Source organism: Nanorana parkeri, unplaced genomic scaffold (genome assembly GCF_000935625.1).
Source record: "Nanorana parkeri isolate BGI_ZX_2015 unplaced genomic scaffold, ASM93562v1 scaffold851, whole genome shotgun sequence".
In the NCBI taxonomy this organism is placed as follows: Eukaryota; Metazoa; Chordata; class Amphibia; order Anura; family Dicroglossidae; genus Nanorana; species Nanorana parkeri.
Window position 1 is genome coordinate 588,564 of NW_017307119.1, and position 23,798 is coordinate 612,361.

General features: G+C 40.7%; 1 protein-coding gene across 1 annotated transcript in view; it reads left to right on the top strand.

The window, feature by feature from the left end:
- The window catches only part of CORO6 (coronin 6), a 68,702-nt gene that overhangs the window by 13,309 nt on the left and 31,595 nt on the right, over positions 1-23,798 (top strand). The window contains exons 2-3 of the mRNA XM_018565480.1: positions 14,008-14,215; positions 21,191-21,313. Coding sequence (XP_018420982.1) covers positions 14,018-14,215; positions 21,191-21,313 — 321 coding nt within the window. The 5' untranslated portion in view covers positions 14,008-14,017. The remainder of the gene's footprint in view (positions 1-14,007; positions 14,216-21,190; positions 21,314-23,798) is intronic.

A 23,798-nucleotide genomic window follows, 5' to 3' on the forward strand; every position in this document is an offset into this window, starting at 1 on the left:
TGGGTTACACTCAATACTGACTTTGTCTGCATCATTACAACAAATAGAGTATGGTTGCTGTGGTTTCTGCTTCTCATCATCTGGACCAGCTTTGTCATAGTGATAATGGTGGTCTGTGCAATGTGTGTTGGCACAGCCATTCATACTCTTCACCAGGGGTACATGTGGCAAGGAGACGACTGACAGACAATTGTAAACCCATAACAGAAGGTGTCTGAACAAAACCCTTATGGCAGGATAACCAGATGTTTGTGCACATTCACTGCATCGGACTTCATATATTACAATGATCTACTTGGGTGTTCGGTTTTCATTTGTACACATAAGGGACATTTTTTGTACTTTTGGTCCTTCATTTTAAGTTTGGTTGTCAATGTCTCGGCCCATTGATGACAAAATGTGTTGATTGCCTTTGCTGACCATCTTCTGTAAATCTGGTTACCTGGCTGTGTCTGGCATCAGTACGTCTTAGTCAGACACCCAGAACAAGCATGCAACAAATGAGTGTCGGAGAAAAGTCAGAAATCTGTATATCTATACTACTTCCAGGTCAGAAGCTCAAGGTCCTGGAGCCAAAGAGTATGTTCTTTATAAAGCTGCAGTGATTAAATAAAAGCCAGATAGCAGCTGACTGTGGTGTTCTCAGAAACAATGTATAATACATTGAGAAGGAATATTCCCCCTGAGAATGAGATTACCTGTATTGGTCTGTTTAAATGTTTTATTAAGCTGTAGTCAAGCATTATTGTAATACATTGATTGATTTATGAGTCTGGATGTTCTTTGTCTGGCTAGTCATTTATTATTTACTGTTTTTACTTCTACTTTCTGTCTAAACACATCCCCTACAAAAATAAAAATAACCATCAGACATATCATTGAAAAAGAACAGTATAATAAAGCTTATAGCCCCATATGTCATTACCAGCTTTGAAAAGTGCTGTTCTGGTGAGCTTCACTGGACTGACAGTTGTTTCCTACTTTTCTGTACAGATTTAGAGACATTTGTAATTAAATAATACCTTGTCCTCTAGCTTGAACCATTTATTATTTGCTGATATACTGCAACCTTGTTAAATAGCCCTTGGTTTCAGCTTATATTAACAGATCAGATTTGGTGATCAGGCATCTAGTTGGATTGCTTATATTGATCACTGATGAGTCTCTCAGTTGTTCCTTGTATGACCCTAACTAGGATGGACTTTTCTTCATATCCCAAGATTTTCTTTTCTTAAAAATATCTTGGTGTTAAGCCTGTGAAGGTTCTCATTCATACAGGTCATGGTATATCTGTAAAAAAATAAGTCAAAGCAACTGTACTTGCTGGATTTTTCTTCACTAGTGAAACGTCTTCAAGAAAAATACAGCAAGCCCAGTTGCCTTGACTTATTTTTTACAGATATTTTGGTGTTCAACCCAATTCCAGTCAGAACGCTTTATTAATAAGAGCCTTAGTCAGGTGTTTACTTCCATAATAATAATTTTATAACAGGGTCATGTTGTGTTGCATTTTCTTTTGTGTCAATGGTTAGTGCAGCTTTTTCCTAAGAAGTCAAGTTAGGCCTCATTCACACTGCGCGATTCGCTCGTTTGTCGCGCGATTTGTCGCAAATGCTTGCATTGAGCAAGCTTGAATCGCGGCTAAATCCGCTCCAAAAAGGGTCCTGCTGTAGTGACACACGACCCGCGACAGCAGCTCTCTGCCGTGACAGGGGAGGGGCTGGATTCCCCCCTCCCCGCTCCGATCCGCCAGCGCTGACTGGCGGAACGGACGGGGAGGGGGCGGGTACAGCTGGCTCTGCCTCTAGATAGGCAGAGCCAGCTGTCACTCACGCAGCTGGGCGGATCCAGACATAATTGTCGGGATCCGCTTCAGCTGTGGCGTCTCAGTATACCCCGAGCTGTAGCTCGCGGTATACTGAGCCTAGGGTGACGGGAGGATGCTAGTTTGTGTCCTTCCGTTACCCTAAGGAGAACTATTGGGAAAAGCCCTAACCCCATAGTTCTCCTCCTTTTTAAGGTGTATCTAAAGTCAAAACTTTTGTTTATTTTCGAGTGGGGGATTGTTAAAACTCCTGTTGGGATTTGTTTGAGTTCCTTGGAGATGTTCCTTTCTATCTTGTCTTGAGAGAGAGAGAGAGAGCAGAACATGAGGACATCTCTCTAAATAGGGAAGGGAAATTCCCTTCTAGACAGTTGTTGCTGGAACAATAGTCCCATAGAGAGTAAATATTCCCAGTGAGGATACAGAGCACAATTAAAAACCTCAAAGAGGTTCTAATCCTTCCTTACTTTAGCCAAAATAAATGTATTTGGCTATAGACATACTTTGATAACACATTTACCATTTACACTTTAACCCCTCTATCATCTCCAGCTCGGACATTTTTAAGGCAGGGGTTCAAAGATCTGTCATCCTTGCCCTGGAAAAGGCATACAGTCAAAAAGTGTCTGGACACCTGACCTACCTTCTTCTAGGGTAGTAACTCGGTAGTAAAGAAAGCCTATCACCAGGTAAATAAAAAACACTTGCAGGTGGTCTACCCCACACTACAAGGGTCAAGTGCTAATTTTTGTCTAGGGGCTGAAGTAAAGCAGATTTCCTTACTTGAACCCCTGGCCATCAGTGCTTTCCTCTTCTCCCCCTTAATTCTGGCTATGGAATGACCCTTGCTGTCCTCAAATCTGATGCAGGTCTATGGAACCTGAATTTTACATGATAATGCCAATGGTCCTTAGACTGCTAGATCCTAGGGAAGAAGAGACTGTGCCTGCTGGTCTAGCAGCCCAGAGCTAGCTGGTTGAGCTAGCTGGTTGTTGCGAGAATCGGGTACGTAAATCTGCTTCAAAGAGCACTTAACCCTTGCAGTGCTGGGGTGGATCCACTGCACTTTTGTTTGCCAAGAGATGGGCTTTAAAAACAAGCCATTTCAAAAATTCTGTCTTGACAGGTTCCTTTTAAAACCTCCTGAGATCTGTCTGATTACACAACATGTTGGATGTATTGTGAAGGGTCAGTAGCCTTTTACATTGATAGACTCCCATTATATTTGGCAAGTAAGAAAAAAACACAGTATATTTTTTCTTAAGAATTTTAAATAGGTACATTGACATTTCTGTTACTGAGAGACACCGCAAGCTTGGAAAACTGCCATTTCATTGATACTGATAACACCACAGTCACTGGCTGTGTGTCATACACTGTGCTTTAGTCATTACCATGTGTTAGGATATGACTTTGAATGGCACTCTGTGCCCTGGACAGCTGGTGTGCTGAGAAGGTTGAGGACAGTTACAGATTTGAAAACATTTGTTCCTTTTGGCCCTGTTACAAAACTTCCAGACTCTATATATTGTTGTTTCCACGTAGAATGTATCCTATTAGATACTGTTGCATATTTTTATGTACCTTAAACTTGAACTCCAGTTACAGAGGAATCTGAGATTTGCTAATTTATGTCAATTGGAAAATCATGTTTAATTCTTTTTTTGCACTGTGTATTGATTTCTTGTTTACACATCTGCTGCCTCAATGTGCCAAAATGGCTCTTTTCCTAATTTCACTTATCAGGACTGATCACCACAGCTAGTCTCCTGTTGACCGGTCACCTAGCACCTATTTTGTAGTCCTTGCATTGTTTAACTTTGCATGTTGAAGCAAGCACTGCTTTAATTGGACTCCCTGCACGCTATGCCAATTGTTTGTCACCACCAGCGCTAACTGCCTTTGCACTTGATCCCATATCAAACTGGAGCTGCAAAGGAACATAAGTAAATAAAGAAGCATTTTTAAAGCCCAAATCCAGGCACATTAATCTTAGTGGAGTACAGTAAGATGTCCAGTGTCTTCTATAAACCCACCTGCCATATTTAGTACTGGCTTCTTCTCCCATTAGTTATACATGCGGGTGGAAGTTCAACCTCCGCTGATTTTCCATTCCCGCTCCCACTCTTCCTGGCCAGTCACAAAACAGAGCCGTGGGGTGTTTGCATTGTGATTGGCCAGGATGAGAAGGGGACAGAGATGCAACCACACTGCAATGCTACAGCTGGAGGCGGCACAGAAATTCAGCATTAGCTAGTCTTCCAGCCGCAGGTATAGTTGTTGATTTGCAGGAAGAAGAAGCCACTACAGAACAAGCCAGGAAGATTATTGTGCCTAGCATTAATTCTATTGATGCATTATAGTTAACTTACTAAAGGAGCTGAAGCTGTTGACTTTCCAAAGTAAATCTGTGATTGCTTTGAATACCCAATCATATGCAATGATCATTTTAACAGCTTCATCCTATTACCTAATCACAGTGAACATTAACTTTGTTAAGTAAACAGTCTATATTCCCTTAGTTTATCAACTCCCATGTCTATTTTACCATATTATATTGGGTTGGGGGAGAGGCTTCTGTTGGCTACTATTGCTGCTGTAACAAAGGATCTATGAAAAACTAATATTTAACAATAGTTATTTTTTAAAAGGTAATGCAGCTGTAAGGATTATGTAAAGTGTTGTAACCCATAGAAACTTGTTAGTTTGCATTTTGCTCAAAGGAGAAAGCTGTAGATACTTTGGTTATGATGCAATGCTTGTGTATATATAGTTTACCAGTCTATTTACAGCAGGGTCTTTTGAGATGTTCTATGTAAAGGATTTAGTGTTTCAGAATAAGTGATGTCCTATTAATCATAGGGACACTGCTATTTTTGTTGTTTGGCTCTGGCTGTGTTGGATTTCCACATTACAGCTAACATTTGTCTGTCATCATGTACCTACCAAAACTACTGTGATGCTTATCTAGAGATTAATCGCACCTTCCAGTCAGGAAGTTTTTAAAAATGCCTCCATGTCTTGCCTTCAATATAAAAACAGCCCCAACAGCAACTGTTACTTTATAGTTATCTCGACATCCCTATGTAACATTGCAGCCTCAAAAAAACAACAACAACTGATATAAATTGTAATGTACCTTCTATGACAGTATGCCCACTCTTCGTTTAGCCTAGGCACTTGTGATGTATCCCTTGCCTTCCAGCAGCTCCATGGGAAATCTGCATCACTAGACAAAGGCGATATACTTCAAACACAATCCCAAAACTAACAAGACTTCACTCCACATATCATGGCAATGTTTAAACATTAGTAAATGTGGCCAGATCTCTTTCTGACATTTTACCATTGCACAAAATTTGGTGCGCCTTTTATGTGGGTTGGTTACAGGATGAAAAAGCCTGCTACTGATGCATTAGAAGATGTAGCTGCAGACCATGAGAAGGGGTTTTCAGCATGAAGCATGGTGGACAAAGGCAAAATATAGCAGTTGGTGTAGTGAATCATCAATGATATTGGTACCACATAGCAGGCTCCTCAAGGTACTTGTCTTTTTAGAAATATTTGATTTAAACTTAATATTTTACAATAATTACTCACTAAAGATGCACCAGAATTGTATTTACGTTTTAAGTAAAAGAATATGGCTCCACCCATGACATGACTCCACCCTGTATCCATGAGGGATAATGCCCTTCTTTTTGGGATTGGTGAAAGAAGGAGATTTGTAAATACTGTCTGTATTAAATAGGCTCTGTTGTGCTTTGCACTAGTTAGAGGGTTTTTTGGTTCCTTTCAGTCCACCTTGTCATTACCTGTCAGTAGGGATGAGCTTAGGTTTGGACCGAACCCAGTATGAACGTGAGCTCCTCTGAACCCATAAGGAGCCCCTCATGAACACAGAAGGTAACTTCTTCTGTGCCACCCAATCAGCTGCTGGTGGGGAGTTCCCCACCCAAAGCTTGATGGGATGAAGTGACCTCATTGACCATGTATGGCTACATGCCTATATTTGGTAAACCACATTTACCTAATATGGCTATGTGGCCATATTTAGTAAATTACATCTGCACAAGCAACCTGCCCCTTTGTTTACATGCAGCTGCAGAAAAAGGAATGCCCACACTGCAGCTCATTGGGTGGATGTGCCCATGGCCCTTCCTTGTTTGGAGGAGGTACATTCTGAACCTGAGCTCATCCCTACCTCTCGGGTTATACTTTCTCACTGAAATTCTTCAATACATGCTGGTGCTGCAGTTGTCAGTCAAGGGAACCCTCAGGATGTAGTAAGGCAGACAGTTACTGTTTTCTTCCATTTCCCGAGCCACAATGCCTATTTATGTTCACCCAGCTCATTCTACTTATACTTGGAAATGAAGAGTATTAGTATTCCTAGAATGCCTGGCCGGAGGTATTGGTTATTGTTGGATAAGGCGCTGTAATTCACTGAAGAGATACATAATATGTGACACACACAAGTCTCCTGTCTTCAAGCTATTTAAAGAATGTGAGGATGTTAATTAATCACTCAAATGTGCTTCAATGGGAAAAGTAAAATGAGAGTAAGGAATGTTTTACATAGCGCATACATTCAGCTATTAATTTGTCAGTTACAGAGATGCTGCCTCCAGACCATTCAGTTTAACAACAATTTTCCCAGAAGATTATACAGTATGTGCATTCAAAGTTCTTTACGCATTTATTGTGCTTGTAAATGCCTCCCTTGTTTAGGTATCCAAAAATCTTAGATATACTGTCAGCTGTCACTGATGCTGACACGTTATAGGACTCTCCTTCACTCCTCCCTTGGAATCTACTCAAAAGGTTATGTAGGGGGAGGATGAGGAAGGGCAAAGGAGCTGTAAGCAGAAAGTAATTAGGCACCCCCAGAAGAGAAGAGGGCTATGGGCAGTGGCGGATCCAGGGGGAGTAACGGGGCAATTGCCCCCCCAGAAAATTGCCGCTCACTCTCCCGCCTCTCTGCCAGGCCGCACCGAACAATCAGGGCCCGAAAACAGAAGCTGCACTATAGTCAGGCAAATTAGACGGCTGCCTAATTTGTCTAAGTAGAGAGCTGCCCAATCATAGGGGGATGCGGGGACCTGCTAATAAAAGCCTACCAGCAGCCTATCAATAAGGAGCAGGCATGGGCCTTGTGCTACCAGTGTCCGATAAGCTGTTATGGTTTCCTAGCTAAGCATTGTCAGTGTGATTGGCTAGGGGGAAATACTTCTGATTGGCAGTAATTTAGTGATGAGCTAAGTATCAGGTTAAAAGTCCGTCTGAGCTTGGAGTAGTCAGGGTTCTGAGAAAAGAAAGGGTTGCTGTGATCTATCTGCGCCTGCAGTGATTTGGACTGGTGTTACCAGTGTGTCTGGAGACTGGCCCAGAGTTCCCTGGCATCAAAGACCAGGATACGGGACCCAGTACCAGTCCTCTGTAGATGATGGTATTCTGCATTGCTGTATAATGTATTGCTGGGATTTGTAGTCCTCTATAGCTAGTGGTATTATTCTGCATGGCTGTATAATGTATTGCTGGGATTTGTAGTCCTCCATACATACAGTCGCAAAACTACCATGGTCACAGCGGTTGCAGCTGTGACCGGGCCCTAACATTCCGCCACTTGGGGGATCTCTGGCAGGAGGAAGGGGGCCCTGGTTACCGCTGACATTGCCGGTAACCAGGCCCCCCCTTCCTTCAGTCTGGGGCTCACCATCCTTCACATTGCGCCTGAACCGTGTGTATCACAAAGCTCCATAGCAATAAAACACAATAATGTGCAGTGCATGAGTGCATCACAGACTCCACAGCAATAAAACTCACAGTAATGTACAGTGTCGATGACAGACCCATTATAATGACAGTAAAGTGCCAAATGTTTGGCAGAGATTCCATTCCTGCACACAAGAGTGTCAGGATGTGTAAAAAGAAAAAAAAGGCACAATTGCTGGTAATTGCTGTTACACATAACAAACAACTGCAACGTAATGTATTATTGCAATATTCTGTTCTGTAAGCAACACTTTATTTTCTGGCAGTGCTGCTCTCGAGACTAGACTCTGGATCAGCCCCTGGCTACGGCATGGCATATGTAGCAGTGCTAGGGATTTGACTCTTCCTGAAGAAGTCAAATTTGCTAGTAAGTTTAGAGGCAGATTATAAGTGAACAAAAAAAATTTATGGAAAGGAAAAACACTTCAAGTAAGCATTTGAAAATACTTTTTGTGTGCTTTTAACCTGCAATTTTTTAAAGTTGATGACAGGGTCTTTTTAATGACATCTGCTGCCAATCTGCTGTTTTAAACTTGCAGTCTAAACACCGAACCAGTGTCTCCTTTTTAGCAGCTGCCTGGTGTTCAGGAGGTGATACTGCCACTTCCTGAAGGCCATTTTGTGTCCCAATGGGGATTTTCTATTGCAATACCGCTCTGGAACCACATCCCCACATGGCTGTGGTATGGTCCTATTGATTGCAAATGGTCACGACTGGCAAGTGGCACTTCCTGCCAAACATGACAAATTTGCTGTGGCAGCAGCATGTGTACAAGCATGAGTGGCAGCTATGTTTAGTTTCAGGTGGGCTGTCGAGGAGCGGTAAAACATGGATCAACCGCCAGTTTTTGAAGTGGCACATGATTTTCAGAGGTCAGAACTGCAACCAGGGAGAATGTGCTTACAGGGATATTATTCTTAAACATTTGGTATTTTCTCATTGGGGAATTTGGCTACGCGTTTCGAGGTTCAGGACCTCTTTGTCAAGCCAGAAGTGGTTTACCATTGTTATTTATACTATCCCCACAACATCCCAGGGTTGCAGCGCTTCTTTCCACCCTCCTTTTTATCAGTAGAGCAGGGAATGGCTGGAATGTCTGCATACCTCCCATCTTTCCATGATGAAAAAGAGGTTCACCTTTCAGCACTAAGTATGTAAACAAAGGACCCATCTCCGGCATGGCCTCAGCTAGAAGAACTGATATGCAAAAAATGATTGCTTAAACCCACAAGTGATTTTTTTTTTTCCACCAGTAAATTTGCTTTATAATGACTTCCAAAATAACAAAATCCAAAATATAGAGGTTGAATGAAAGTGTTAGTGTAGTAAAACCATAACTTCAAACTGTTCTAATTTGTAAGGACTCTGTCCCTCATTGGGAACCCAATCCCTCTGTCCCTTTGTCCTCCTCAGTTGCACCTCTTTTTGTTCTGATGTACAGATATCTATGAAAATGTTCTATTTAATTAGCAAAAGTGTTAAACTTTTATCTTATTTTTTAAATATCGTGTTTGCCATTTTCAAAATTTCAGTGTAAAGGCAGAGTAATGGTGGAAAAAAAACAATTATGGGTTTACCAATCATTTTTGCCAAATACATTCTTAATGGTCCATATAACTGATGGCTTGGCAGAGGTCCAAAAATCAGACCACAAATTGGGACAACTGAGAAGGAAAGGGGGACAGAGGAATCTGATTCTAAATTATTTTTCACATGAGTAATAAAAATAGGTATGAATACATGGAGTTTGAATTATTAAAGGAGTAGACTGTTCACTTATCTTAATGAACAGGTTGAAGCTGTGCTCACTTTGAATACCCAATCATGTCAAGGGATTGATTAAATGATTCAAGTGAAGAAGGTACTGGGAGTGCCATTCAGAATAAATGCCTTACCTGCCTTACTGAAATGGTGTGAACGGGCTCACTTCCTCACACACTTAAGAAAAAAATTATAGGTTTTGACCCTCCCACTCTTTATCAATAGCAAAAAAATAGAAAAGGTTTATAAATTCAAGCTTTAAAAATGGGGTGAAGCATGGCCCTCCGAAATCATGTCTGCTGCTTCCAGTCTTGGAGACCAAACTGTATACATTTTTTGGGAAAAGCACAAGTCTCATACATCAACCTATAAAGGGGAAGTGCCTGATAACCAGCCTTTTCCAAAGGGGTAGACAACTTCCACTCTATATCTATGGCTTTCTTAGCATAAAAATAGACCACACCATGGAGAAGTTTAGCACTAACAGACAGAGCAGAGTGGTCTAAATACTCCAAAAGACATCTGGCAGGGTTACAAATATTCAGCACAGTCAGCAGAGAGACAATATCACATCTGTGATCTCAGACCAGAAGGCCCGTATTGCGGGACACTCCCAAATCACATGCATAAAAGGTCTGCAAGGCTGTAAGACATCTACTACAAGACAGAGAACCAATGTAGAAATTGGAATCAATTTTTGCACAGTGTAATAGATTTGATGCAGATACTTATTAAATTAGCCTAACCCTGGAGGATATAACGGAGGTATTGTAGGGACCCAACACATTCTTCCAAGTTTTTTTCCAGCAAGTCTTGGACCTCCTGGTGCCATCTAACTTAAATAAGGGCAAATTTAGTTGTGTTTTAACAATTCCTACTTGATTGAACCTTTCAAAGGCATTACTGTAAGCTCACACATGTAAGCTTTGTCCTTTGACTAACAATAAGTAATTTGCAGTAAAGGCGTTCATAATATATATTCACGTTCCCTTGTTCTTGCTGCATGGTATTACAATGCAGTTATGCTGCTGTGATCATTTAGAACACAGATGGATGGAACATTTGCTACTCGGTACATAAAGAATGTCCCTGCAGGAGGCCAGCTTTACACGTCAGTCACTTGTGTTCTCCTAGCTATTTTCTAAACGGATGAGAAAAACAGCTGATTAAACTGCGATGCCTAATAGAAGGAAGGATAGAATTTAGCCAGAAATTTAAATGTTACTAGTGTTTTTTTAATTTAGGGTCCTAAGGAAGGAGGGTATTCCTAAACTGACTTAAATCTGCTTAATATATCAGGGCCCCCTCTTTTTTCTAATTCATCGAAGCATTAAAGTAAAAGAAAATGTCAGTGAAAAAAGTTATCAGATATACTTGCCTTACCCTTGGCATCCACCTGGATGAGGCTGAATTCACCATCCTCCTGGGGAGACGCCGGGGAATGCCGAGTACCCCACATTTCATGAGAAGACAATCCCAACACTGCGCTGGAGCATCTTATCACAAAATGTGGGATTCTATGAGGGAGGGGACACTGATATATTAAGCAGGCTTTGCTTTTTAATACAAAATCTGCTTTAAAGGCATATTCCACCTTTTACAAAAAAATAACTGCATACTCATACATCAACAGAAAAAATGTGCAATAATGTTATAAAATGGAGCCAGCGAAGCACTGCAACAGAGATTAGTAGATCGTGGGTGCACTGCTCTGGCTCCTGCAGACTCTTCTTTCAATCACTGTTCGTACCTCGGTATGGACTTGCAGTAAGAGATATATGGGACAAAATATGAATAGACTACAAGTGTGGTGACATCTCCGTACATGTACTTCATTAAGAACTACATAAGTCCCCAAGTGACCATGTTTAATGTTACACTTTGAATTTTGATATAACATGAAACATCATATTAATGGCTAAGTTTACTTTTCTGACCATGTTTCATGTTACACCCATATTTTAGGGGTAACATGGAACATGGTCAGATCACAAACTCCCTTCCACTCATTCTCTTTACTAAATTGTGGTATGAGGATAGACTATTGAGGCTGACCTGATATTAATAGGCCTATGTTGTCTCCATTGTAACTAAGGCCAATAAGTTACATCAACAAGCCGGCAGTGTCACAGGCAGCAGCTGAACAAGCAATCTGATCAATTCCATGTTCGACTGGAGTATAATATTAGAAGCAATGTTCTTGATGTGTGTACTCCAGAAGGTATTGATTCTGCTTTGCTTGAAAGGTAAATAGCTTTATCTTCTTTAATTTCTTTGTTACTACAATATTTTTTACTGTAATCTTGTAAGTGTTTCAGCCACTGCAAGCTATATCCACGGCTAACACTTACTAGTCTCAACCAGTCACCCCATCATCCCATACATACAAGGTTCATCAATAAAGTTTACTAGAAGCATTTCTGCTCTAGATCTGATTTCATGTATTTACAAGTGTTATATTTTTATCTTATTTCATTACCTAGATATGTAAAATATCTGGGAACCATCTCCAACATATTATAGGCTGAATTCACAAAGCTTTACCACAATTATTTTTAGCCATGTGACTGTCATTTTGTAATCTCATTGGACTTTCCTGAACATGACTGTCAAGAAGGCTCCTTATCTGGGTATTTTAGCTTTGTGAATTGAGCCTTATGTCATGTATTGAACCAGATATGACTCTACTGTACATGTAGTATTCTGAGCTATTCATGGTGCAAAGTATATTAGAAATAGGTGGTGCTATGTGAATGTAGTTAAAGACAGTCTGTACTACCACTGACAAAAAGCTCTGTGCTGATTAAAACAGGCAAAACGTGTCTGTGAAACTTATTGAGCATGGTCCCTGGAATTTAGATATTGCCAGACAAATGCTGTGGCCTTCAACAAATACATGTACAGTATCTGTGGGAAATGGGTACATTATTTGTTGCATTGAGGCAGGGAAGTCACTGAGGCAGGAGTCTCCATACCGTGGACACTCCATCCTCCATGCATGTTTAGCCCCTGGAGCATACATAGTCTTTGGTTGCCATGATGCAGTAAGCCACACAGCATCTTTGGTTGCTATGACACTGCTGGCTGCACAGCATGCTTGGTTGCAATGACACTGTTGACTGGGGAGCATCCTTGGTTGCTATCATGCTGTTGACTGCACCGTGTCATTGCTTGATGTTCGACTCGAACATGGGCAGTTCGTGTGTTCGCACAGTGCCTTGTGAGCCCTGATTGGCTAGAGCCTTGCCGTTTTTTGTTTTCTATTATTTCTATTTATTCTTGTTTTATTTTTATCTCGTCGAGTCATCGTCGTGGACAAAGCTGGACATTGTGATTGACCCTGGATTATATCGGTGGATCCATTTTCGGGGGGGTTTAATAAAAGACTTGTCAAAAACCACGTCTTTTGTTTTTTGTTTTCAATGAAAGGATTTTTTCAATAGTCTGGCCTCTTTTCTTAAAACTTTAACCCTTTAGTGAATGAGTAGGGGTACAAGTATCCCTTACTCATTCACAAGGGGGGGGACCGCATCTGGGTGCCCCTTTATTAAAGGGGTACCCTGATGTAAATAAGCCCCCTGCCCGCACCCCCACAACCAACGCCCCAGGGCTTGTGGGGAAGAGGCCCTTGTCCCCATCGGCACGGGTCAGGGTGCTTTTCCGGAGGCCACCCTGGAAAAGCACCCTCCCCAGTGCCGGGGGCATGTCGCCTGGTATTGCAGGGAAGGGGGGTGCACTTGCTCGTTCCCCTCTTCCTGCCTGTGCTCGGATCAAGGGTCTGGTTGGGAATTTTAGGGGGGGGGCCACATCTTTTTTTTTTTTCCTCACTGTTTTGGGGTGTTTGCTCCTTCAAATTCCTACCAGACCTTAAGGGCCTAGCATGACTTTGAACCTCATGCACTTTTTTTTGTTTTCTTTTAAATTGTAACTTGGGGTCCCTCCTAAAATTCTTACCAGACCTAATGTGTCTGGTATGACTTTTGGGGGAAACCCATGCTTTTTTGTTTTTTTTAAGTGGGGTCCCTCCTAACTTTCCTACCAGACCTAAAGGGTCTGGTATTGTTTGGGAGGGGGAACCGCACGCTTTTTTTTTTTTCCCATTTTAAATGTAATTTTTTTTCTTTAAAAATGTTATATTTGCTGCAGCAGGTTCTATACATCGTACAGATGCGCCACTTTACAGGCAGGTTAAGGGGACACTCCAGGCACGATATTTAAAGGAATTTTTCATTCTTATTGTTTCACTTAAGTGATGTTAAAATTACTGCTCCTTTAAAAAAAATTAATTCTTTTTTAAAGTGTTTTTTTCATCGATACATGTCTTCCAGGGCAGTACCCGAATCCCCATACCCTTTTTATGGCCAATAACTTGCATATAAGCCTTGAAAAAGGGGACAATTGATTTTCAAAGTTCTAGCCCCATAGACTTGCATTGAGTTCGAATTCGAACTTTTTCCATGTTCTAAAGTTTGAATTTAAACGGGGGTGTTCGGCCCATCACTACTTGTTATGATGCTGTGTGGCCCATTCTGTCTAAAACTTTGGATAGGGTTGTATCTTGCATTGCCATGTTGCTTACACTGACATATTTATGATGTCTATTATTTCTGATTATTTTTTTTCCTTCTTTTTTTCCTTCCTCTAGCATTTCCGAAATGAGCCGAAGAGTGGTGCGCCAGAGCAAATTTAGGCACATTTTCGGACAGCCTGTGAAAGCTGATCAAACATATGAGGATATCCGGGTATCTAAGATCACATGGGACAGCTCCTTCTGTGTTGTGAATCCCAAATTTCTAGCTATTATTGTGGAGTCCAGTGGTGGAGGAGCTTTCATGGTGTTACCATTAGGCAAGGTAAGATCAAGTACAGATTTGTTTAGTCTCTCAAAAACAATATATGCTTAGTTTTTTCAATGTTAAGCTGAGCGTGAATGTCTTAAAAAAAAAAAAAAAAAGACTATAGACATTAGATACTATTTAGATGATCCAGTGTCAAAACAATCCTTTTCCCCCCTAATCAGCATAACTTTTTTCAACCTAGCTATGTAATGCTTGCATAAAGATGCACACTCATATTGTATGAGCATACATATCTATATATACATACTGTATATTCTATAATGCCTAACAAAGGATTTTTATTCTATACAGCCAGTGATCCACACTGTGTGGCCATGGTGGCTATGTAGCAAGTAAAAAAAAAAAACCCAAAGTCATACAACCAGTCTCTTCTAATACGCCTAGGAAAAATCCCATTTATTCCTATAGAGAGGCTGAAAGTCACGTGTCCCAATGATAGATGGTCATTTCACAATAATGAATGGGACCAGCTGGAAAAAAGTATACAGAGATAGCTGTGTGGCTCATCGTAGATCACACAGTGTGGCTCTGGCAGGTGCAAGGACAGGTGAGTCTAAAACTTTGGGGGTGCTGGATTTAAAGGGAGGTAAATAAAAATAAAAAAATATGGTGGAGAGATAGCATGGAATGTTGCATATCTTGAGCAAAAAAAGGAAAAAAAAGGTGTTTCCCCTGCCACCTTCCTCTACAGTTTTGCAGTTGTGTATAAAACAAACAGACACACATCTGGACCCAGATGGAGTCTGTGGTGAATGGATGTAATTGGACACATGTCCTGGCTGCCCATAGAGATACATTGGGCTTCCGATCAAATCCACCTGAAAAACTGACAGGTGGACCTGATCAGACCGTCCGTGTGAAAGGGGCCGTAAAGATGATCATATGATTCTTCTTGTATACTGCCAATACAAATAGGAGCTACATATCCATATATGAGATTCACTTTCAGGAGCCACACTTGAGGATCTTCTACCAACTGGAGACTTGAACTTCAAAGCTAAACTAATTATAGCTTACTCAGCAGGAGATAGCACAGAGTTGACTTGACACGATGTACACATCATGGATGTCAGCCATCAGTAGTGGCTTCATAAATCAGACGCATTTAGAGGATATTCACAGCAAAGATATTTTCTCTTCCATGGTCTTCTGTTTGCACCTGCTGTATCTTCCAAGACCCTTAGCAACAAGATAAAACAGGAGACCTGATGGTCTGTACTTTCTCTCCTGGAATGCCAGGCTTTATCAGCCTCATGTTCACATTCGATTTTATGTTCCAGCGCTCCATAGTGTACTCAGTGAGTTATTAGCTCATTCTGCATTCTGTGGTGCTGTGCTGATGTGATCCAGCTTGGTGCACAAAGGAAGTGACTGAACTTTATTATTTGCGACATCATTTCTCTTTCCCTCCAAGGCCAGCACTACACTATCTGCCCCGTTGCATCCCCAAAATACATATCCAGGCCTCAATTCCTCTGGCTTAAATGTCAAAAACTATTACCCAGACACTCTGCTTACTGAAAAATCTTTCATTACATTGCAAATCAAAATCCTATCTACAGACATCTCAGGCAACCTTTATAGGACCAATCTTGCCGTATACATGATAAAATCTTATTGTCCATTTTGCAGTTGGTTTCATCTCACATGCTGGGAAAGAAAATAATAATATGGGACATTATTATTCCTCATGTCGGGGTCATTTGTTTTTGTATCCTGGTTTCCCAGGAAACCTAACACTGAAATATTGGCTCTGTGTATAGAGAAGGCTTTATAGGATACAGGATTTGGCAATATCTGTGTAGTAAAATTGTTTTTTTTTAAACATATAAAAGATAACGCTGACTGTAATTTTACAAAGCCGAGAAACTATGTTTATTTTTAGGGTAGGCACACAATAGTGCTGTTCCTTTTGTGGTTCTTGATAAATCTGGCTGCATTATATCACTTCTAAAAAGGCAAATGTTTTTTTCCTTGTATGTATGAGCACACACAAGAAAAATCCAGTTTGTTTTAAATTCCCTGCTCTGCAATGCATTTCCTCAGACATGTGATCACATCCAACAAAGTACCATGGAGACACATTGTAAAGGCCTCCAAAACACATGGAAATCTAGACTATTAAACATGCATGTCCTCAGCCTTGGCACCCAAACACATGAATGCAAGTCCCAAAGGACAAAAATGCTTTGCTCTGTGTAAGCTCGGCTGTCAGTCAGCAATATTTAGAAGAAAAGATGGGCGCATTACAAAATATAACCAGGTGCTGGACTGCTATTTCAAATGTTTTCTCCTGGCAAGAGAATGAGCCCTATGGCACAAGGGCGATTCTGACAGCAACTTGCCAGTGATAAGACTGCTGGGAGATTTGAAAGTGTGGAAAGAAAGCTCTGGACCCATGTGGTTTTATTCTCTTTTTGTTTCCCATCCAACAGTAGTTAAGTGATGTGAATATATGTGATCTGGGAAACGTATAGGCAGCTTCCGCAATCCAAAGGATCTCCACAGGTGAACACAACAATAGATATAAGACTAGAAGCGTTGCACTAATTAAAATTCTTCAGATACAACTTTATTCTGTTAGAGTCGGGGGACATTCAAGTAGAGTAGCCAACGCATTTTGGGGGTCCAAAAAACACCCCTTCATCAGGGATTGAGTTGTGATAGAAGTACATCAGGCTTTAAAGCAGCTGGTTTGGCAGCATGATGGCTAGGAGAGCAATTAAACCACTTGTCTGCTTCTACGGCATCGCTCTGCCATACAACCAGGTTAGCATTCTGTGTGGCAATCAGGATTTGCCACACAACACAAAACTTGGGTAATAGGCTTGGGTAATAGTGTGGGACAGAATGTTGAATGTTAGTTACTTTGGCTGTGACTGTCATCAGCACCTCCCAAAAGTTTTTTTTTGCTAACCTTTCCTGAGACACGCAGACATAGTGTTGAATTATTTTGTCATCTGGCTGGTCATTGTAGTGGAAACGTGCACCTTTCTTTAAAGAACTAGTTATTGGTTGCCAGGACACACTGGAAGTCTTCATCTGTCTGTGTGTTGTGCTGGGATTCTAGTGTTTATCTGCACCTTTCAGGAGGAAATGGTTGCCTTCAGGTATACCTGCCTGTAATCTATTATTGCTGTGTATGTACCAGGTTGGAAGCTTAGTTCGATTAGGGACCACACAATACAGAGGAGCCTTAACAGGAGAAATATATACTACTAACACCTTTTATTCATAGCATTTAATAAATGCGGGCTATTTCTGCTTTAGGATCTCTAGTCTGACATGGGCCTTAGGTAGAGATAGAAAATACTCTACTCCTGAACCTTTCTAAAGCTGGCAAAATACTGTGCAAATGTTACATGGTGAGTGGCCCTGTCGGCACCTTTCCATCAAGATCACAAAAATCGAAGCAGCCGGTCGGAAAATCTTCAGGCGAACAGTGATGGCAGCCAATTGGCTACTGTCACTGTTTTGGTATTCTGACAGCGGCACACATGCCTCTGTCAGAATACAATAGCCCGGAAGGAGATTTATCCAACACAGGTTGAAGGAAAAATTACAACAGTGTATGACAAGCTTAAGTGAACTCTTGCAAAGAGTTCAAATGTAAGGTGATTTAAATCAGAAAAGTAGAGAAGAGAAGCTCCAGAGCAGAATATTCTGTCTCTTATCGAATAGGATATGTTGGGGTCCTATGCCAACATATTACATAGTGGTTTACAGAACACATTTAAATATTTGCATCTGTCCCTACCCCTGAAACACTTTACAGGCAGATATCCAACCACATCTATACAAGCACATGCATTAAGTACCAATTTAAGCAAATGCCAATCAACCTACCATGTTTCTGAGTTATGGAAGGCAAGTAGAGCATATAGAGGACTTCAGGAGGTGTAGCTGGTCCTGAAAAGAGTTTCAGCAAAGATTACAAAAATTACTTTATACACCCTGGGTCAAGGCAAGAGGGGGCATGTGGACAGCTGTTTTCCCACTCAAGGCTTGAGTTAGGTAAGTACTCTGTAAAATCTGAATCTAAGAAAGGGGGAGGGGGGTGGGGTGGCAGCACAATATGCTATAAATGGGCTTTTACAGTATCATTAGGGGTCTTCAACATAATGTTGTTCCCCTGCATACATTCCAGCCATTTCAACTAATTAAAAATACACACCCCTTGTGAGTTGAGTCCATGCTGATCAATGCAGCTTTATGTGTTTATGTACATTAAAGGGATCCTGCTTTTTCTTATGGAAAAAGGACCTACTAAAGAGCAGCATACTGGAAAACTAGTTTGCAAATCTTGGTCTAGATGTCAGTCTCACTGTATCTCTAACAATATTCATTTTGTAAGAGATGCTCAAAATATTTGCATCATTTGGGAAAATTCCCTTCCCATAAGACCATTCCCTTCAGTTTCAGCATGCTGCCTTGTGTTGTCAGTGTAATCTAGTACTTGAAAGAGCAAGTCAATATAAATACAGCCTTGCCTTCTTCACAGCAGTCTTTATTAGGCACAAGAATTTGGCTCATTTACTGCACAGGTCACTGGTGGTGTCCTTGACCCCTTATTATCCCATAAGCTATCCCTAGGGGATGAATGACTAGCTTTTCAGTGCAGACTGTCAGACCGAGGCAGTTGTCTGCGGATCCTGTGCTTCCAATAAAAAATGACCTCATACAACAAACAATAGAAATGTCTCAGGAAGCACTAAAAGGACTGTTAAAGAGCTCAGATTTTCCAGAGTGTCGTACACTGGATGTTGTTTTGCTCAGTTGTGTTCGGACTTGGGCAACGCCCTGGCAGCCTCCTGTACGTCCTGTAACATTTTCTGTGCCCATTGACACTTGTGTCTTCCTCTTTCCTCTTCACCTCTGTTATTCACTGAACTTCTTTGCCCTTGTTGTTCTGCTACATTAGAAGACTCCCTTGTATTATTTCATTACTTTTCACGGATGCTGGTTGTGCCAAAAATATATAGAGGTACAATGCAGAGCAATTTATATAGAGCTTATAAGCTAGATTTTTCAGATGAAAGGTTTTACCCCCCAAGAAATGCAGTAGTTCTCTTGAAGCTTTATAATGACCTGAACCAATCAGATGGCCATGGATAAGGAAATCAGATTCTAGATGTCCATTTCCAAATGAAAAAAAACAACTTGTTTGTTACATTGGAAATAAATGGTCTCGACTTGCCTATGCTAACATGTGATAGGATGCGTAGGTAAAGGCTTTCCCAGAAGGCCAAAACTAGTGTATCTGTGCATCAGAAAGCCTTTTTTTCACTCACTGAGATTTTTCCGCTTACTGGAAAATCTCTGCATGACAGGGCTAATCATTTCCTCTTCTGAATAATAAGAGGTAGGAAGGTGTTAACTGCAAGGGTTCCATTTCAACTCATTGGGAGAGAGCCGTGTGCAAAACACTAGTGGATGCTAGGGGAAGGGGGACACACACACACACTGTGTAGGCAAAACCCTTGCACCGGCTCTGCTCCTCTCTACTGGACGTCTGTTTCTCTCTGCCATCATTGTTTTTCATACGGGTGTAAGTGGGGGCTTCACGTTTGAACTTCGGCCAAGGCCTCACAAAGTCTAGAACCGCCTCTGCCCTCTCATCTTTCCCTAATGTGAGTCTAGATAAAATCCTTCCACTGCCCGGAAGGATTTTATCTTATCACCTAAGCTAATGTACGCAGTCATTTGCTTACTACTTTTTGCAAGGTATACTATTCACAATACAAGCCTTTTTTTTTTAATCAAAGTATAAAAGTTGACTGATTTTGGCCTGTGCAGATTTTATACATTCTGCACATTGGTAGCAATGTGCAAATGTGAGTCTGTTTGGGAGAGAGCATCATGATGACAGCAATTCAGTATCTGGATGTTGTAGAGTAGACAGAGCTTAGAAATGCTGCTAAACCTTGCCCTTTTAAGGCTTGACACAATGCATAGATAAGTACAGTACGGTTGAACCAGTATAAAATGTACAGTGCATGCAGAGAGCCAGAAACCTTGATGGTACAGTCTAGGTGGTGTATAGTATGTGTTAGCTTTTCTCTTACTGAAAGCCAAAGCACCAACATATCACACAGGGCTGTACATTAAAAAGGGGCAAATGACGATTCCAGTATAAAAAAAAAAGTAGAGAGACATGATAGATGAACAGAGGAGGACTTCTACCTGTATGACTTTCCAACGTCGGGAGACATTAGGCACAAAAGTCAATGAATATGAGACCCAAACTAAGATTGATGGAGCTTGTGTAGTGGCCGGGCCTGCGCAGAGTTCAGAAATGACCGCCACTTTCGGCTGGCCCTAAGGTTTCATCATTTTGATGCAAGGACAACCAAATAGTATAGCAGGATGTGTTGCAACATGTTTAAACCCGTGTGCTTTAGTTATTCATGTCAAAACATCGCCAGGATTTAATGAACATTGCTGCTACCAAAGTTCATTCTTATATCTGTAATTTAAAGTAGTTGATTACTTACCAAAAGTGCAAATCGTATCTTTTTTTTTTCTTCAATTAACTTTATTCAGCCATGAGTGATATAACAAATGAAAACCCAACCACTGTGCTTGAGCTCATGCTTGTTACATCATGAATGGCTGAATAAAGTTTAATTGAACAAAAAAAGGATTTGGTGGAAGTGCGGCTTTGCATTCCAGTGGGATGACAGACACCGTTTGGTGGTGAGCCAGAAATCCGATTTTTGAAAATATGGCACTACAAAACAAACAAATGCAAAACGTTTACATAAAAATGTTAAATAAAACAAAAGCTAAACGAAGAAGATGAACAACTTAAAAAAAAAGAAGAAGAAGCTAATTAGCGTTCAAGCTCTACTCTCCCAATGTAATCAGTGATCTGATGTGCTCTGTGTATCAAGGGCAATGTCAGCAACCTTGTATTTATTGTATTGTTATCTCCAGATGTGTGTGAATAGTGTTCTGTTTTTGTTTTAGACTGGACGTGTGGATAAGAACCATCCTACAGTCAGCGGACACACAGCTCCTGTATTAGACATTGATTGGTGTCCCCACAATGATAATGTCATTGCCAGTGCTTCAGATGATACCACGATCATGGTAAGTGCAACTTTTTTTATGGCTAAACATCCTTCTGATCTTCCTCCATGTCCATCACTCTGTATAGGAGCTCGTTTATAATGAAAAATGGATACAATTCCCTGCAAAACTGTACTGTAAATATTTACTATTGCGTCTATATTCTAAATTGTATTTATAGAATGTAGAGCGTGGTGTGGAGACTGCCATGTCCTTCTGAGTTTTCTTTGCCTAACTTTGCAAAGAACACAACATGACTTGTCCTATGCATGTGACTGATTTCCTTCTCCCGCCACTTTTTGTCCCCGTTCATTAAAATAAATGGGGCTTTAGAGCCCCCAAGCAGAAAGCAGATATGTTAAGTACACTTGTGATTTATGCGTTTTAAAAATGAGCCGAATCTGTGTATTTTTGTACTGTCTGTTTATATGAAAAACCTAATAAAAACAATAAAAAAAAAAACAGCAGTATGGCCAGCGTAATGTGTGTGTATATATAGTATAGGGTGGGGAATGGTTACAACCAGTCTTTATTTAATATCTGTGTCCCATTAGGGAGTATTACCTTTTACTTCCTCTTCTATAGACACAACAGGAAGTGAGTGGAAACCTCTTCAAAACGAGGAAAATGGCCTTTAGGACAGTTGTCACCGGAATAGATGTCCCCCATTTGGAAGATTTTTTTCACTCCTATTCCTGTTCTGGTGACAACTCAACATTTTTACTTTTCCCTTACTTTTATTCCTGAGATCATGGTCAGCAGGACAATTAGAATCTTCCTAATGGTAACACAGACAGCAATGAGACTCTAACAAGAGTTCTAACGCTTCTTCACAGTGACTTACTAGGTAGAGAAGCCAGGACCACATATAAAGTCCCACAGCTTGCACAAGATTTGATGAAGTCTTTACAATAGTAAACAGCCCTCCATGGGGAAATATAAAAGTTTACCTTTTTTTTTTTTTTTCTACATGTACCACAGCCACTATATTTTCTTTATTTTGCAAGTTATATTTAAATGACCTTCCTTTTACTGATTCGGTAGTCTTTACTGGAAATATAGGAGCCTCTGTCCATACAGAAAAAACAGCCCTGGGATATTACACTGCTAGGTTGCAACACATTTTGCTAGATTTTGCGTCAGAATTCATCTGTCAGAACAACAAAATTTAACAACAGTTCTATAGAGGTATGCCTGAACAAACCATTCAAACTAAGATCACTCAGGGAGACATTCATAATATAGGTGATGGTAGTTTTTTGTTGACCTGGCATATACACTCTGAAACAAAACCTCACTATGTATGGCTAGCATTACAAGGCGTCACAGCAGAATCATGGGAGAAGCAAAGTAGAAAAAAGGTCTGCTGCATCCTTGGAAATGTTGATCCAGTTCATGAAATGGCTCCTTTGATTGTGTTTTGTTAACGTGCTCTGTAATAAAGGCAGATTTCTTTCTGGAAGCTGTATTGGCCGAGTATTCCTAAAAGAAAAAGTATAAAAAGGCCTCCGAACTTCAGCATCTAATTAAATTGTACAACTCCATTCCTGAAAGTTTGTGTACTTATATAAATTAAAGCAGGCAGGCTTTACATTGAGTAAATATAAGTTGTGCTTTAAGAACATATTTCTAGAAGACTTACCACTAAAGGGGCTCAAATTTAACTATTAAACCATAATCTTAAGAAAATTTGAAATTGAGGTAGGTTTGGATAATGTCATGTTTGTGCACCAAAATGGGAACAATCAGGCTGGTTGAACCTTTTTGTTTTTTAATTTATGTGATTGGTGCAAATGTAATGTAGTGAGCATTTCAAAATTGACTTAAGGAATATTATCATTAAAATTTAATTCTGACCCTGAGAATGTGTTTTGTTTCAGACAGGTCTGTGAAACCATACAGCAGCCTTCCTGCTAGGTGTTGCTTGAGTTGTGGCTAACTGACCTCCCATCTATTGGTGTCTGCATAGTTTTGGAGCCAATGCTACTTGGCAGAGACAGCGGCATGACACCAGAGACTTATTTAGCTGTCTGCTATGGTGGCAATAGACTGGCACTATAAGGGAGGTTCTTCCAACTGACCATCAATGTAAGGGGCATTTTCCTCACTGATCCCCAGATCCCCAATGAATTTTTTCTTAATCCTTTATTTTACAATAACCATGTAATCAATAACATTACAAAAAATGGCATTTCCCATGAAATGAAAGGGGAATAAAAAGGAAGTTACACAGTTTTTAGGTGCACTACACAGTTCATAGTTCTACGATTCAGAAGTGTATGTTTAGCAATACAAAGAAAGTTATGGTGCCTCACATTACATGGTTGACTGCAGGGCCGTCCCTATAATGAGGTTGTTGTCTCAGACGGCATCTCATTGGGGAGCGGCCGGGTGATGGGGTGGCAGGGGGCACCCAGAGTGTCCCAGCTTGATAAGACCACACTGACAGCAGCTCTGTCCAGCTCACTGATGTCACTGGTTGCCAGGAGCTAGGCGGGTCCACCAG